Raw genomic sequence first — 16,180 nt, 5'->3', positions numbered from 1 at the left:
CAGATCCTTAAAAAGATAGGATAGGGTATATAGAAAAAGAAAAACAAAAATACCTAAGGTGCTAGCAGTGTTTCTTTCGTTTGGTGAAAACTTGGAAGGCCTTTTTGTCTTCATTATATATTTTACATATTATCCAGTATTTTCTATAAACATGTTAATGTTTTATTAATAAAAATAATATGCAATGAATAATATTTAAAAGAAAAGGAATAAGAGGTAAAGTCCTTTGCTTCCAGCCAGAATATAGGCAGGTATAATGATAAGATTAAGTTGTATGAGATGCAAAATTAATAATCTGTAAAAATTCACCAGTAAAATGAGGATTTCAAAAAATCTAAAGGCTGGGTCCATAGCAAAAGAAGAGTAACCATAGATTGAGAAGAAAAGAAAGGAGGAAAGCTTTTTAATCACATTCTAACAGACAAGGGCTAGCATAAGGGCATAGAATTCAAAGCAGCAAGCTCTAGTCACAGTGAAGTCCCATGGAGCCTTCACAGAATGGCACTATGCCAAAGGCTGGGGCAATACAGCAGAGTAAGATAAATCTCTCAGGATGTGCCCAGGACCTTCACAGAGTGAAAGAGAACCTAAGCTGAGGGCGTGGCACAGAACAGAGGAGCTGGGAGACATCCCTTGAGGTGCATGGAGCCCTCACTGAGTGCAGGACTGCTGTAGCCCAAGGGCCAGAGCTGCCGGAGCCCGGCTGGCTGGGCAAAATAACCGGGGGTGACGAACAACTTGTGTACATTGATACAGCAGGAGTGGGAGCCATTTATTGCAGGACAGGAGCAGTATTTATACATGCCACACAGCTTATCTAATTAGCATAAACTAGATACATCAGTCAACCAATAAGGAATCTCCACACTTAATGGCTCGCTTTTGTTACTTCTCAAACCACTCCCTCTGGCATTTTGCCAGGCACCATCCAGACTTGTTTAGGAACTCTAACATTCCCCTGGCAAAATGCCAGGTGTTATTTTGACTTGTTTACAGACTCTAACACAGAGCAAGAGAACCCCCACTTTTATCCCCCCAGATGTGCAGGTCTACAAGGCAGTAGTCTGACAAAGGAAGCTGAGGAAGACCTGCTAGGCACATAGGGCCTTCATCTCAGGCAAGACAGTGTTGGCTGAAGACTGGTAGGGCAGCAGCTGGAACAAAATCTCCTGGACTCAGGAAACCAGCTGGCCTGTTCACTGAAGCCACTTCTGTTTAACATGGTCCTAACCAGAAAAGTTAGGTCTCCAAATTGAAAAGGAAGAAGCAAAGTTGCCTGTTTGCAGATGAGATGATCTTATATATAGGAAACCCTAAAGATGCCACCAAAAATCTATTAGAACTAATCAATGAATTCATTAAAGTTGCAGGAACGAAATCTCTATAAAAAATCAGTTGTGTTTTCATAAACTGACAATAAACTATCAAGAAAAAATAAATCAAGAAAAAATACTGTTTATAATAGTTAAATAAAATTCTTAAATAAATAAAAAAATTATTATTTAACAAAGCAAGTGAAAGACCTGGATACTGAAAACTATAAAACAATGATGAAAGAAACTGAAGAAACAAATAAGTGGAAATATCTTTTCTGTGTTTGCAGATTGGGAGAATTAATATTGTTAAAATGTCTATACTACCTAAAATGATTTACAGATTCAATGAAGCCCTTATCAAAATTCTGATTTTTTTTTTACCAAAAATAGAAAAATAATTTTGAAATATGTATTGAACCATGAAAGACCCTGAATAGCCAAAGCTATCTTGAGCAAAAAGCAACAAAGCTGGAGTGTTCATATTATCTGGTTTCAGAATGTGCTACAAAGCTGTAATATTCAAAACAGCATGGTGCTAGCATAAAAATGTACACATAAACCAATAAACAGTATAGAGAGCCCAGAAATAAATCCATACATTAATGACCAACTGATTTTCAACAAAGATGCCAAGAACACACAGTGAAGAAAGGGTAGTGTTTTCAGTAAAGAGTACTAGGAAAACTGGATATTTACAGGTAGAAGAATGAAATTAGGCCCTTATGTACAAAACTCAACTTGGAGTGGATAAATGTAAGACTTGACATTGTAAAACAACAAGAGGAAAACATAGGAGGAACTCTTGATGAAATTAGTCTGGGCAATGAGTTTTTTGGATATGGTCCCTCAAACTCAGAAAATAAAAACAAATAGACAAATGGATTTTCCTTAAATAAAGAGCTTCAAGACAACCAGAAAAGCAATCAACAGAATGAAGAAAAAACCTATAGACTGGGAGAAAATACTCACAAAGCATAAGCTGATAAGGGGCTAATCTCCAAAATATTTAAGGAATCCAGAAAACTCAAGAGCAATAAAACAACCCATTTATAAAACTGACAAAGGATATGAACAGACATTTCTCAAAAGAGGACATACAAATGGTCAGTGGATATGAAAAAAAAATGCTCAGCATCACTAATCATCAGAAAAATGTAAATTAAAGCCACAATGAGAGATATCACTTTACACTTGCCAGAATGGCTTTATCAAAAAGACAAAAGATATCAAGTGATGGAGAGGCTATAGAGAAAGGGAAGGTAAATGAGTATAACCATTACGGAAAACAGGGTGGAGAGTCCTCAAAACATTAATAATTATCATATTATCCAGCAATCCAGCAATCCCACTGCTGGAAATTTGTCAAAAGAAAAGAAATCATATGTTGAAGACATTCGCACTCCCGTGATCATTGCAGTGTAATTACGGTTGCCAAGATATGGAAACAACCTCAGTGTTGTCAGGAAGGAAACCTAGTCCGAATTAAGAGGAGAGATAGTTAAATCTCAGCATGTAGGAGTCATGAGAACTCATCATTCTCATAGAACCATTAGACAAAAATTTCCATATCTTTCAAACAATGATTAAATGGACATTTATAGAACACTATACCCAATAACTACAAGATTCACATTCTTTTAAAGTACACACCAAAGTTTCACAAATATTTATTGGTTTACAGAGTAAGTTTCAGCGAATTTCAACATTGAAATCAGAGCATGATTTCTGACTATAAAAGTGTTAATTAAAAATCAATTATAGTATTTATATAATTTATAAGTAGTTGGAAATTATATGACTCAGGGTACAAGTTCAAACTGAATCAATCAAAGCCCAAAATATAAAAAAGTGTGGAAAATACCATAAGCAGAGCTTAGAAGTAAATGTATAATTTTGAGAACTTAATTAGAAAAGAAGAAAGGTAAAGATTTAATGATCAAATATTTCACATTAAACTATATAAAGTAATTCCTAGAGGGCTGGAGTTGTAGCTCAGTGGTAGAATGCTTGCTTTGCACACATGAGGCCCTGGGTTCGATCCTCAGCACCATATAAAAGTAAATAAATACAAATAAAGACATTGTGCCCATCTACAACTAAAAACATATTTTAAAAAAGTAATTCCTAGAGTGACCGCTTAAAACTCTACCAAAAGATACACCAAATGGAATTCTAAAAACTATTCAAGCAACACACAGGATTGCAAGAAAAATAAAACAGAAATGAGAAATAGTACAACATAAAATAAAAAAAATAAAAGGATGCACTTAGCCTTAACATATCAGTATTATATTAAAAGTATATGGTATAAATACACTAATTAAAACACGACTAAACTACATACCATCTACAAGAAACTCATTAAAATGTAATGATTATATACATACGGTGGAATTCTATTCAACAATAAAAAACAGCAAACTATTTGATAGGGACAACAACTTGGATGGAACTCAAGGACATTATGGCCAATTTCAAAAGGTCTCATATGATTCTACTTTTATAACACTACAAAATGACAAAACTATGAAGATGGAAAACAAATCAATCATTGTCAGGTGTTTGGAACGGTGGGAGAAGAATGGTAGATATGATGTGTAGGGCTATCGCAAGGTATAACTTTGAGCTGATGGAGTATTTCTACAATTTAATTCCAATGATGATTGCATACATATACATATGTGATCAAATGACAGAGAACTACAAATAAGCATGTGGGACCACTCTCATATTCCTTGTTCTGATATTTACTATAATTATGAATGATCTAAACCATTGCAGGACCTTCCTTAGTATATTTTTCACTTCTTGTGCATCTATCATTTCTTTAAAATTAAAGAAAATTAAAAAGGAATGAAGTACTAACACACATAACATTATTGGTGGTTATCAAAAGCAGCACATCAACACAAAGAATATATACTATATAATTCTAAGAAGTTTAAGAACAGTCCAGAAGTATATGAAGCATGTGAACAGAGAAAGCTCATTCATGGTGACAGAATTGGAGTAGTGGTTACGGGGTGTGTGTGTGGGGTGTTAGGGGGCAGGTTTCTACTAGCAAGAGGCATAAATGAACTGGGTTTATCAAAACCCATCAAACTGCTCATTGAAGATCTGTATATTTTATTGTGTGTGAATTACAGCTCAGAAAAACTAAAGAGAATTAGAAATAACATCCCCCAAATGACATATTGTTCTTACCAGTGTTTTGGTAAAATGGCCCTATTACACATGTGACTATCTCCTCCCCTGCAGCAGGAGTTCTTCAAAAGCCTCCACATCTTGTACACTGTGGGCTACTCCATTTCCTTGGGTTCCTTGGCTGTGGCCATCCTCATCATTGGTTACTTCAGGTGAGTTATTCTCAGCCACTTTCTCCATGAAGTGACGTGCTCTGATTCCTATCCACAGAAAACATGGGTCTCATAATCTGTGCCACCAAATATTTTACCAGAAGATTTTTAAATTAAACCTGATGTTAATTATATTATTTGATTCATTTTTGAGACAAATATAGGAAAAAATGTTCAACATCTCTAGCAATTAGAGAAGTGCAAATCAAAACTAAGATTTCATCTCATTCTAGTCAGAATGGCAATTATTAAGAATACAAGCAACATTAAAAGTTGGCAAGGATGTAGGGGAAAAAAGTATACAGATACATTGCTGGTGGGACTGCAAATTGGTGCAACCATTATGGAAAACAGTGTGGAGATTCCTCAGAAAACTTGGAATGGAACCATCATTTGACCCAGCTATCCCACTCCTCAGTTTATACTCAAAGGACTTAAAATCAGCATACTATAGTGATACAGCCATATCAGCGTTTATAGCAGCTCAATTTACAATAGATAAATTATGGAACCAACTTAGGTGCCCTTTAGCAGATGAATGGCTAAGGAAAATGTGTTATATATACACAATGGAATACTACTCAGCCTTAAAGAAGATTGAAATTATGGCATTTGCCTGTAAATGCATGGAGCTGGAGAATATCATGCTAAGCGAAATAAGCCAACCCCCCCAAAACCAAAGACCAAATGTTTTCTCTGATATGTGGATGCTAATTCACAATAAGGGGGTGGGAGCTAGGGAAGAATAGAGGAACTTTGTATTAGACAGAGGAGAGTAAAGGGAGGGGAGGAGGTTTGAGTGTAAGTGTAGGAAAGTTAGTAGAATGAATGGGATATTATTACCATATATATATATATATATATATATATATATATATATATATATATATATAAATGACTACTGGACCGGTGTAATTCTACATCACATACAACTAGAAGAGTGAGAAGTTATACTCAATTTAGTATGATGTGTCAAAATGCTTTCGACTATAATGTATAACGAAGAAGAAGAAGGAGAAGGAGAAGGAGAAGGAGAAGGAGAAGGAGAAGGACGACAACAACAACAAAAAACAAAAGCAAAAACAAAATAATAGCAAACTGAATCTAATAGCACGTTAAAAAGATGACTTATCATGACCAAGTGGAATTCGTCCCAGGGAGGCAAGGATGTTTCAACATATGCGAATCAATGAAGAGATTCAACAGAAGGAAGCAGAAAAAAATGTGATTTTTTTTTAAATGGAAGAGTCATATGATCAGATCTGTGGGATTATAAAGGGCTTCCTGAAAATGGCCTTGGGAATTTGGCCTGGCAGTTCTTGTTAAATTTTAAAGACCAAGAGACTGAAGTACAATGTCCAAGGAGTGGGATAGCTGGGTCAAATGATGGTTCCATTCCAAGTTTTCTGGAAATGGAAACTTTGTCTTCTGTTTCTTCATCCAGGGTTTGTTCCCCTACTCCAAGCTTGGCTCTAGTTGTTCAGAACAATGGATAAACTTTTGTGAGGAAAACAGATGACTAGAAATTCAGAAAGAATTTCTCAGAACTCAGCAATAGTCCTTTGATTTACATAAGAACTCATTACAGTATTTAATTATAGATTCTTTATAATTGCTAAACAATTATTTTCAATAGAATTGATATATTCTAAAATAAAAGGTTATATAGAATTTGTTTTGGTTGTATAAAATACTCCTTTATTAGTAGATAGTGTTGAATCTCTTGAAAGTCAAAACCTATTTATGCATTGTAATAGCAATATGTACAGTAAATAATTGCCATACACGCCTGATAATGCTATCTGGCCACGTACTGATGTCCTGTGAAGACACTCCTGATGAGGAGCCAGGACATGAATAAATCCATGTCCACAATACGTTAATAATGTAATATTAATAATGTAATCATTTCCTAAGCATCTAAATTTAGCTCATTTTCATTTGAACTTTCTCTCTTATATTATGAAATATAACCCAGAGCTATTTAATATTGTTTCTGTCTTTGAGTTCACCATACTTTTTTTGGGGGGGGGGAAGAGGTTGGGATCCTTTGGGCATTTTATTTCCCTAGTTCTCATTTTGTCCAATTCTAAATACTGGCTATTTCTCTGCACAGACGATTGCATTGCACTAGGAACTATATCCACCTGCACTTATTTGTGTCTTTTATGCTGAGAGCTATAAGCATTTTTGTCAAGGACAGAGTGGCCCAGGCTCACTTGGGAGTAGAAGAGCTGCAGTCCCTGATAATGCAGGATGACCTACACAATTCCATTGGAGCACCTTCTGTGGACAAATCACAATATGTAAGTGCGTCAAATTTCATAGCCCACTAAATGTTAACTTGTTTGGGCTTATTTTATATGATCTCTAAAGTAATTAAGTTAGACTTCTAATATCTATTTCCTCAATTCTGTCCTCTCAAATCTAATCACTTATTTTGAATTATCAAAAGTGGTTTTCTCCAAGACATTCTGGAATGGAAACTGCAAAAGCATGTGATTCAAATGGCATATGATACATGGAGCATAGCAACGGCCATGGGTACTGCTTTTAAAAGTAAAGACTCATCAGCAAAACCAGAACCTTGGGATGTAAAAGCCTACGACATTTAGTTCCTTTATTATATACTTGGAGTCTCATTCCCATATAAAATTCCATGGTACTTAAGTCTCCTCTTAAATTAGTAAGTAGTCACTCAATAATCCAGCAAATTTGATTACAGAATCAATGTATCTGGAAATGATTTATAGTAGATGGGTCATCTTGATGATACAGATTAAAGCCCCGTCTGCATCTCTGCCTTTACTCAGTAAGGCAGTAGTTGGTAGTCCCTTCTAATCTGGTTCTTGACTGGCCTTGTGACTTGCTTTACCCCCTAGCAGGAAATGGCAGTGATAGTGAGGCAGATGGAGGTAGACTTCCATGAGCGAGCCTGAATGAGATGGGCAGAGGTCATCCCAGATCAGCAGACCCACTCACCAAACCACAGACTTTAGACATATTAAATGGTTATTGTTTTAGGTCATCCACTTTGGGGGCAGTTTGTTTTGCTGCCATAGGCATCAGAAAGACCAGAATAAAATTCCTAGTAGAGAGATGGATCATATTTTCTTCTATATACATTTCTATACTTCTCATTTTTTATGATGATCATATATTATTTTTCTTAAGAGAAAAAATAATGAAAAAGTGATTTTTTCCTAACTTTTAATAAAATTTTAATTTTAATAATAGAATCTAGTCTCATAGTCTTAAAAATGCTGTGTTGAAATAACTTTGTTCTGGTTTGTTTCGATGTTCTTGATTTTTCTATGCACAGAAAAATAGCAGACTATGAGAAAGCAACTGAAGAAGTATTTTTTAGTAGTCTCACGTACAATTGAGAGTTCTAAGATGATGCCATTCTTATTTATAACAGATCGGGTGCAAGATTGCTGTTGTGATGTTTATTTACTTCTTGGCAACAAACTACTATTGGATCCTCGTGGAAGGTCTCTACCTGCATAATTTGATCTTTGTGTCTTTCTTTTCGGACACCAAATACCTGTGGGGCTTCATCTTGATTGGCTGGGGTAAGCATTTATATCTCCTTTCCTTTAAACAGGTTATGGATTTATTAACCCTTTTCCTGAAATATTCCCTCCTCATCTTGTCATTATCCCCTCTGCTTTTTCTTTCATGGTCCTATTCTAAAATGAAAATTATTAAGATCAATTCTATAATCCTCCCAGCAGTAACCAACTTTTCAAGCTTAATTTATGTTCAGTATTCTTAGGCCAAGAATCTCATGAAAGTTCTTTGGAGGACATTTAAGAGAATGCATTGTTAGCCATGTGCACTTAGAACTGCTTGACTCATGCCCTGTGTCAGTGTTCTGTGTTATCAATAATTTCTCCCCCAATTTTTTATTTGTGAATTTCTAAGTGATAATAATATGTTTTTTGATTTGTATTTCTAAGTCATGTAATAAGAATGCCAGAAAGGACCATAGGACCATCAGGACTGCATTTAACATACACAAATTACAAACTAATTATGAGGACTTACCATGTCTTTTAGGAGATTATTCAAATTACTTTTGGCAGAGTAATTTTTTTAAAAAAATGATATTCAGCTACCATCCCCCAAATGACTTAGTACTGGAGCAATTAGTGGGTTAGGCACTAATTCAGCATGACACAGAGAAAAAGATGTTGTTTGTTAAAATTTGAGGGAAATGAAAGTTCATATGTGGTTAAAATAGAGAAGGGTCTGGAGGTTAACAACTGCAGATCTCAATTGCTATTTTAATGTTCAAATTATGAGGTGCTCAGCATAAGGATAAAAAGTCACTAAGTGGCTCAAGATTAATTTGAAGGTGTTTCTTTCCCCTCCCTTCAAAATAGGAACATTCCTTTGCCTTAATATTACTTGAAAATGTGACATATATGAAATTTCCTGCTAAGCTTTGAAAAGACAAAGATCAATTCACAGCAACACTTCATTTATTACAAAATAATAAAATAAGAATTTTTTATTTCTGAAGCCAGCCAGCTCATCTGATTAAGGCTCTTTTAGATAGAAGTTACTAAAAAAGAAAAAAAAAAGAGTCTCCTTTTTTAGAACACTTAGGAAATAATTTCTTGACAGTTTTTGATAGTTTGTCTTTGAATCAAAATTATCTGTGTACCCACATAATTACTAGACGTTGATAAAGGCTTTGGTAGAAAATTCAGTAATGAATGTGGAAGTTTATCTGAGTTATATTTTGTTTCTTGAATGTCTACATCAGTGGTCACATGTGTAATGATTTTTTTTTTCCTCTATTACTGACCTGACAGCTAACTGGTGCAGACCTTTGACCAACTCTATTTGTGTAATATCCCTCAGTCTCTCCCTTCTTAATTAAAGTGAGGATTTTGTCATAATGAAACTTAGGAAACTAGTTTTCCAATCCGTCTATAAAAAAAAGAACAAAAAATCGCCATGGTGCTGGTGAATTTCTATGTAAGTATGGTCTTCCTTTACAACTTTTATCAATTTGTCCACAAAAATTTTGGCATAGAAATGACAACTAAAATAGGTAAGCATTGTTATCTGAAATCTTCATTTCATGGACTAGCTTGAGAATGCACACAAAAGCAAGTAAGATTTTCATGACAGCTCACTGTGAGAGCATTTTCCATGTTCTATTATGCTCATTTAATTAGTCATAGTCTCAAAAGACTATGATACCCACTCTTCATAGAATTATAGTTCCATGGCTAGTTTATCTATATTCACTTTCTCTCTTTGCAACTTCATCCTTTTAAAAATTAACAGTCTAGGTCATATACAATCAAAAGAATACTAATAGTACTTAAACTATTTCTCTCCTTCCAAATCATAGCTTCCATTTAATGAAGGACATATCCAAATCTTTTTGATTAATAGATTATTTTTCTCCTACCTTAATATGAGTGCCTGATTTAAGAATATTTTCTTTGCCGGGTTTGGTGATGCACACCTTAATCCCAGCGGGTTGGGTGGCTGAGGCAGGAGGATCATGAGTTCAAAGCCAGTCTCAGCAAAAGCTAGGTGCTAAGCAAGTTGGTAAGACCCTGTCTCTAAATAAAATACAAAATTGGGCTGGGGATGTGGCTCAGTTGTTGAGTGCCTGTGAGTTCAATCCCTGCTATCCCCTCCCACCCCAATTTTTTTTTTTTTACTTTACATCTGACTCATTTTTCCACATTTGTTTTCCACATGATCAAAACTATAGCTGCTTTGCAGGATTCTTTGTTGGAATAATTCAGAGTAAACCAAATTTCACACTTTTTCTCCCAAAGATATTTTCTTTTTATTGGTTTCACTAAAAAAGAGAACTTGCTTTGCTTCTTTTATTGCTCATTTGGACCCAATTATTATAGCTTCACATTCTCTTCATACTTAAATACTTAGAAACCTATTATTCACATTGTAGTGAGATGTGGTTACATTATTTATATTGATTTTGATGATTCTTAGTAATAAACTGGAAGAAAAGGAAAATTACAATCTGAAGAAGAGGACCCATAGCTGACCTTTACTAAAATGAAGACAGATATTTAAAGTGACTTTTTTACACATTTTTTTTTATCACAAAGAAAATGTACAGAGGAATAAAGGCAAATATTGATTTTTTTCTCCCAACCAAACATATACTTACTTTTCTCTCTCCCTTTCTCAGTTCTCTCATAAATAAGACACTTTATTCTTGGTTCCATATCTTCTTTTATCTACATATTTTTTCTTTATCTTAATTCAGTATCTTAAAGTTTTAGGTCTTATTTTTCATCTTTACTGAATATGGTGATTAACTTTTATATCAGGAGCCATCCTTAATTTTCAACTGTCAGATGAGACGCCAGTATGTGAATATTATCATATAAAAGTATCTCTTCTGGTAATTCCATTCTGACTTTCTTTTTACAACTTCATTCTTTTAAAAATAATTTAGTCTAGGGCTTTCATAATAAAAAGAATAGTAATTTACTTCAACACTCTCTCTGTTCCTAGATCATAGTCATGTCCCTGTTGCCAAGCTTTCATGTCCAATGTTTTCACATTCTATGTTCTCTGAAAATAGTCAAGAAGGCACTTCCAGTTTTATTATCTATGTGTAAATGTTCTTAACCTAGCAAACATTTTTTTTTCATCATCATTTGTTAGTAAATATAATTTAAATACAGAAATGTGATTAAGTCCATCTTGTGTTACTATCACAAAATACCAGAAGCTGAATAATTTGTTAAAAAAAGAAGCTTAGTTAGCTCATAGTTCTACAGGCCCAAGAGCATGGGCTTCTGGTAAGGGCCTTGTGGTAGATAGCATCATATGGCAGTGAGTACATTTGAGAGAGTTTATATGGTAAAGATGGAGCAAGAGACTGAGCCAATAATGTCAGACTCATTTGATAACAACTCATTCTTTTAGTAACTGATTTATTCCTGTGGACCCAACCTATTCCCATGAGATGAGTGTTAATCTCTTTTAAGGTGGTTCCCCCAGTGACAAAATCACCATTTATTAGTCTCTGCCTCTTAAAGATTCTATCATCTCTTAATACTGCCATGTTGTGAATCAAAAAGTTTCAGCACCTTTGGAGCCAATTCATATCCCATACAAGAAACATGTCTGACACTTTAGGTTACATTGTTTGTCCTTTTGACTATTCTGATCATATGTATTATATTCAAAACTTTAATTAATAAGTACCGTTATTTCAGAAGTTATTTTTACAGACATTATGAAATCTAATCAATTTTCAGTAAATGCATATATTGATATTTAAATTTAACATATAAATAAGTGTTTATTTAAATTAACATTAAATTTATTTAAATAAAGTTAAATTTAAAATAACACTTAAATTTTGAATATATTTTCCTATATTTATGTGTTCTAAAATATGTAATAATGTGATATTGAAATTGGTGATCAAAAATCCTCAAAGAATACCAAAGCAGTTTTCTGTTCTTTATTCCTCTGTGATTATCTCTATACTAGTCTTATAAATACGGGTGTGTTGAGAGTATGAGAAAAGAAACTTCATTAAGACATTGGGCCTGATATATTTGTTATAATTATCATCTAAAACACAATGGTCACCCAAACGTCATTAACCAATATTGTGTAGGGCATCATTCAGGAAATTGCTTGACCAGGAGAATGTTGATGCATATCTGAGAATGAGAAGATGCAAACATTTGGACCAAAGATAGACACTTTAAAGGTAGCAAACAGCAAAACACCGAAGCAATCTACGTCAGGGTTTCTAACCATCCCATCAGAAGCATCCATGCCTTTTCCATTGCATGGAATCATTCTTGTTTTTCTAAAATAAGCATTAATTGAGAACCAAGTTTGTTTTTATTAATTTTTCTCTCTCATCAATATACACCTTTGAAGAAAACATGGATCATCTATTTGATCAATGTTTCTTCTTCAGAGACTAGAATAATCTTTAACATATAAATAGGCACTTAGTGCTTCATGGATGAATAGTTGGATGGATGGATAGATAGATGGTTAGATAGGAAGAAAGAATATGCAAGCTAAACCAAAGAAATAACAAAAATATCTTAAAGCACAGCATTTGAGCAGATTAAAAAAGAATTATATGCAAACAAGTAAAATTAAAGTGTAGAATCATAAAATTCAATAGTCATATAGACAGGCTGAGGTTAAATTTAATTGGTTAGTTGGTCACTAAGGAGACCAAAGAAATTCTCTATAATGGGTATGAGCTTATTTTCAATTTGTGAAATATTTCTTGTCTGAGGCTATTTCTGTTTTCACTCAGTTGCTTAGAAAGAAATCTTAAAAAATTACAAATATGTTCTTACAAGATAAAGAATTTAGTAGTATGCTTGATTTAAAAAGTTCATAGCTAGATTAAAAATTTTTTTTCTTGCCTTGTATGGTACTTCCTAGCATCTGCAGTCTTTTAATTATGTTCTCTTTATTTACTTTACCTAAACCTCTTTCAAAGGCCATAAAATTAATACTCCCACATTAAAATTCTTATTTTCCTACTGACATATTTGTAAAAGTTTTGGTTTCAGTTGTTTTTTTTTTTTTCTTTTTTTTTGTGATGTTGGAATTTAATTAGCTACAGCATGAACTGAAGGGTCATCCTTTACCGGGGAGCAAAGGACTCACGCAAAGTCATTATAATGGATTTGATATTGCAAGCTCATAGATGGTTATCACTTATGAAGACAAATGTCACATGCTCAGAGCATCAAAATATCATAAGGGTCACCTTTGTTGAGCCATTAACGCATGCAAATGCTTTGTCTTGAGACAATTTGGGAGTCAAAGAAAGGAAAAGGCCACAGTGGTTGTAATTTCCTGATTTTATAACTTGCCATGTTCATGCACTGTACTTCAAGAATAAAAAGAATGTTCTAATACTTAAAAAAAGAATTAGAGCTTTATAGTTATACATAGCAGTTGGGTTCATCCTGACAAACATACACACGGAAATTGATTTCAGGTTATGAGTATCCTCTTCTCTCTCCCCATTTTACTTCCTGTCCCCCCTCCTCTCTTCCCTCTCCTCTCTCCACTCTATTAGACTTCCTTTCACTTATCTATTAATTAGCATTGGGTTGGTTCTTTGTGTTATCCTATCATTCCCTCCCCCTTTCCTTTATTTTACTCTAGCTTCTGCATTTAAGATAAAACATTTGACCTTTGAGGTTCTGAGTTTGGCTTATTTCACTTAGCATCATATTCTCCAATTCCACTGCTTTTGTTGTTGTTGTTGTTTTTACTCCATCTGCTAGTATTTTTAATTATTTATTTTTATGTGGTGCTGAGGATCAAACCCAGTGCCTCACACATGCTAGGTGAGCTCTCTACCACTGAGCCACAACCCCAGCCCCTCCACTGCTTTTAAAACAGCAATTTATCTCAGCTTCTCATGAGTCTCTTTGGTTGCATCTCTTCTTAAAAGCAGATGGCTCCCAGTGTGCCTGAAATCAAAGTGTTCAACCCTGTCTCCTTCTGACCCCAAGAACTTCAGTCCCCTCCAAATGTGTCTTGGCCCTAAGTCCCTCAAATGAAAACACGACCAACCATCATCTTCAGACTCCCAGGGATAAATAACGTCATTGTTCTCACTCATTTCTCAAATTGACAAGATGAAAATTAGGTGGACTTTTCTTATTCACATGTCAACATTTTTTTGTGTCTTTTTTTTTCTTTTTCAACTGCTAATGGTATATTCCTGTGTGTGATGAATGTGAAAAAATATATTCTTAATCTTAAGAGAAATGTGGTCTCTGAATCCTTTTCTGGTTACAGGGTTTCCAGTGGTATTTGTTGTGGCCTGGGCTGTGGTGCGAGCAACTCTGGCTGATGCCAGGTGAGTAAAAAAAAAAAAAAAAAAGTTCCACAAGAATGGGAAGTTAGACTCCTTGTATGTATAATATGTCAAAATACATTCTACTGTCATGTATAACTAAAAAGAACAACAACCAAAAAAAGAAGAGGAGGAGGAGGAGGAGGAGGAGGAGGAGGAGGAGGAGGAGGACCTCAGGTTTCCTCCCGACTCAGATGTTCTGCTTAGAATCCACACTGGCTGCTCTTCTTCATGTCATTGTCCTTTAGGGATGTCCTGTGGGAAGTTGCCTTGACCCAATGGTAGTCCCCAATACAGTACTCACAAACTGTCCATCCCGCAGGTCACAGATCAGATTAGATGCTAAAACTCCATGGTTTATGAAGTCAGTTAAAACATACTGTGAGAAGCAAAGGGAAAGAAGGTTAAGGGGGACACACTTAGCATATGGGGTGAGCAGGTGGAGGGATCCCACTACCTGAGTTGTGGGAGAGGCAAGGTTCATGCTTCCTCGGCCTTCCTCACAGATGAGGTTGTTATGAGGACCAGAAATAAGGCGATGAGATGTGGCAAGGGCACCCAGAGAGAAAGTGCTCTGGGCCAGTGACACATACTTACGGTGTCAGAGACACGGGCCAAGGACACTGGCCATAGCTATCCCTTCCCAATTGACCTCTGAGCAGCTCTGGGATTTATTTTTATTTTGGGGGCAAAGGACATATGAGAATGTTTTTCACCCATCAGTGGCTAAATTAAGACCTCAAGAATATTGAGTACTTCCTGTCTACCAGGAATGGTTGGTGTCTCTTGTCTGTTTAATATCATGAACGTTGAGTGCCCTGTTGTCTTATATGTCCTTAGTACCTGACGGTGACACATAAATGCTCTGTGTACTAATCACTTATCTATATTTAATGAAAATTATAAGTTTCATCCATCTCATCTGTTCTCTTCTAATAGTGGAAGCCTTGGTAACAGAACACAGTTTAACATCCATGGATTGTACGTGTTGTATATATTTCATGATAGCAGTTCCAGCTTCAGCTCTTTGGGAGCTTTTCTTTAATTTGAACCAATGTGTTTGTTTTGGATTGCCAGCTATTTCCTTCAGAAATTAGTTTTTCTGCTATGTACTGGAAAAAAAAAAGCCACATTATGAGAGCACCTGAGCATTTTAAAGAACGTGCCATGATTTGCTCCTGAAGATCTGAACACTCCTGGCCACTGTCTTAGGTGTAGCTTCTCTCAATTCCAGGACTTATTGGCTTCATTTTTCTTTTTGGTACTTGGGATTGAACTCAGGGGTGCTTAAACACTGAGCCACATCCTCAGCCTTGTTTTGTATTTTATTTAGAGACAGGGTCTCACTGAATTGCTTAGACCCTCACTAAGTTGTTGAGGCTGGCTTTGAACTCATGATCTTCCTGTCTCCAGCCTTCCAAGCTGCTGGGATTACAGGCATACCTGGCCTCGTTATACTATTTGGATTTGTCTACCATGGGCAAATTGGGTTAATATTTTCTATGTTGTTACTATTATTGCTATGTTTACACAGGGATGTGAGAAATCTCAAAGACAACTCGCAGCATCTGTTATTTGATTTTTAAGGGAGGGAGGGTTGAGTCAGTAAGTAGGTACTATTGAGGCTACAATAATCA

At 35.2% G+C, this 16,180-nt stretch overlaps 1 protein-coding gene across 1 annotated transcript in view; it reads left to right on the top strand.

Annotated features, from left to right (window-relative positions):
* Pth2r (parathyroid hormone 2 receptor) overlaps positions 1-16,180 on the top strand; it is a 74,811-nt gene that overhangs the window by 19,550 nt on the left and 39,081 nt on the right. The window contains exons 4-7 of the mRNA XM_027941976.2: positions 4,575-4,672; positions 6,789-6,978; positions 8,094-8,247; positions 14,486-14,546. Of these exons, the coding sequence (XP_027797777.2) occupies positions 4,575-4,672; positions 6,789-6,978; positions 8,094-8,247; positions 14,486-14,546 (503 nt within the window). The remainder of the gene's footprint in view (positions 1-4,574; positions 4,673-6,788; positions 6,979-8,093; positions 8,248-14,485; positions 14,547-16,180) is intronic.

This window comes from Marmota flaviventris, chromosome 11 (genome assembly GCF_047511675.1).
Source record: "Marmota flaviventris isolate mMarFla1 chromosome 11, mMarFla1.hap1, whole genome shotgun sequence".
NCBI classification, from domain to species: Eukaryota; Metazoa; Chordata; class Mammalia; order Rodentia; family Sciuridae; genus Marmota; species Marmota flaviventris.
Note: the sequence above shows the minus strand (reverse complement) of the source record. Positions and strands in the feature narration are given on the sequence as shown.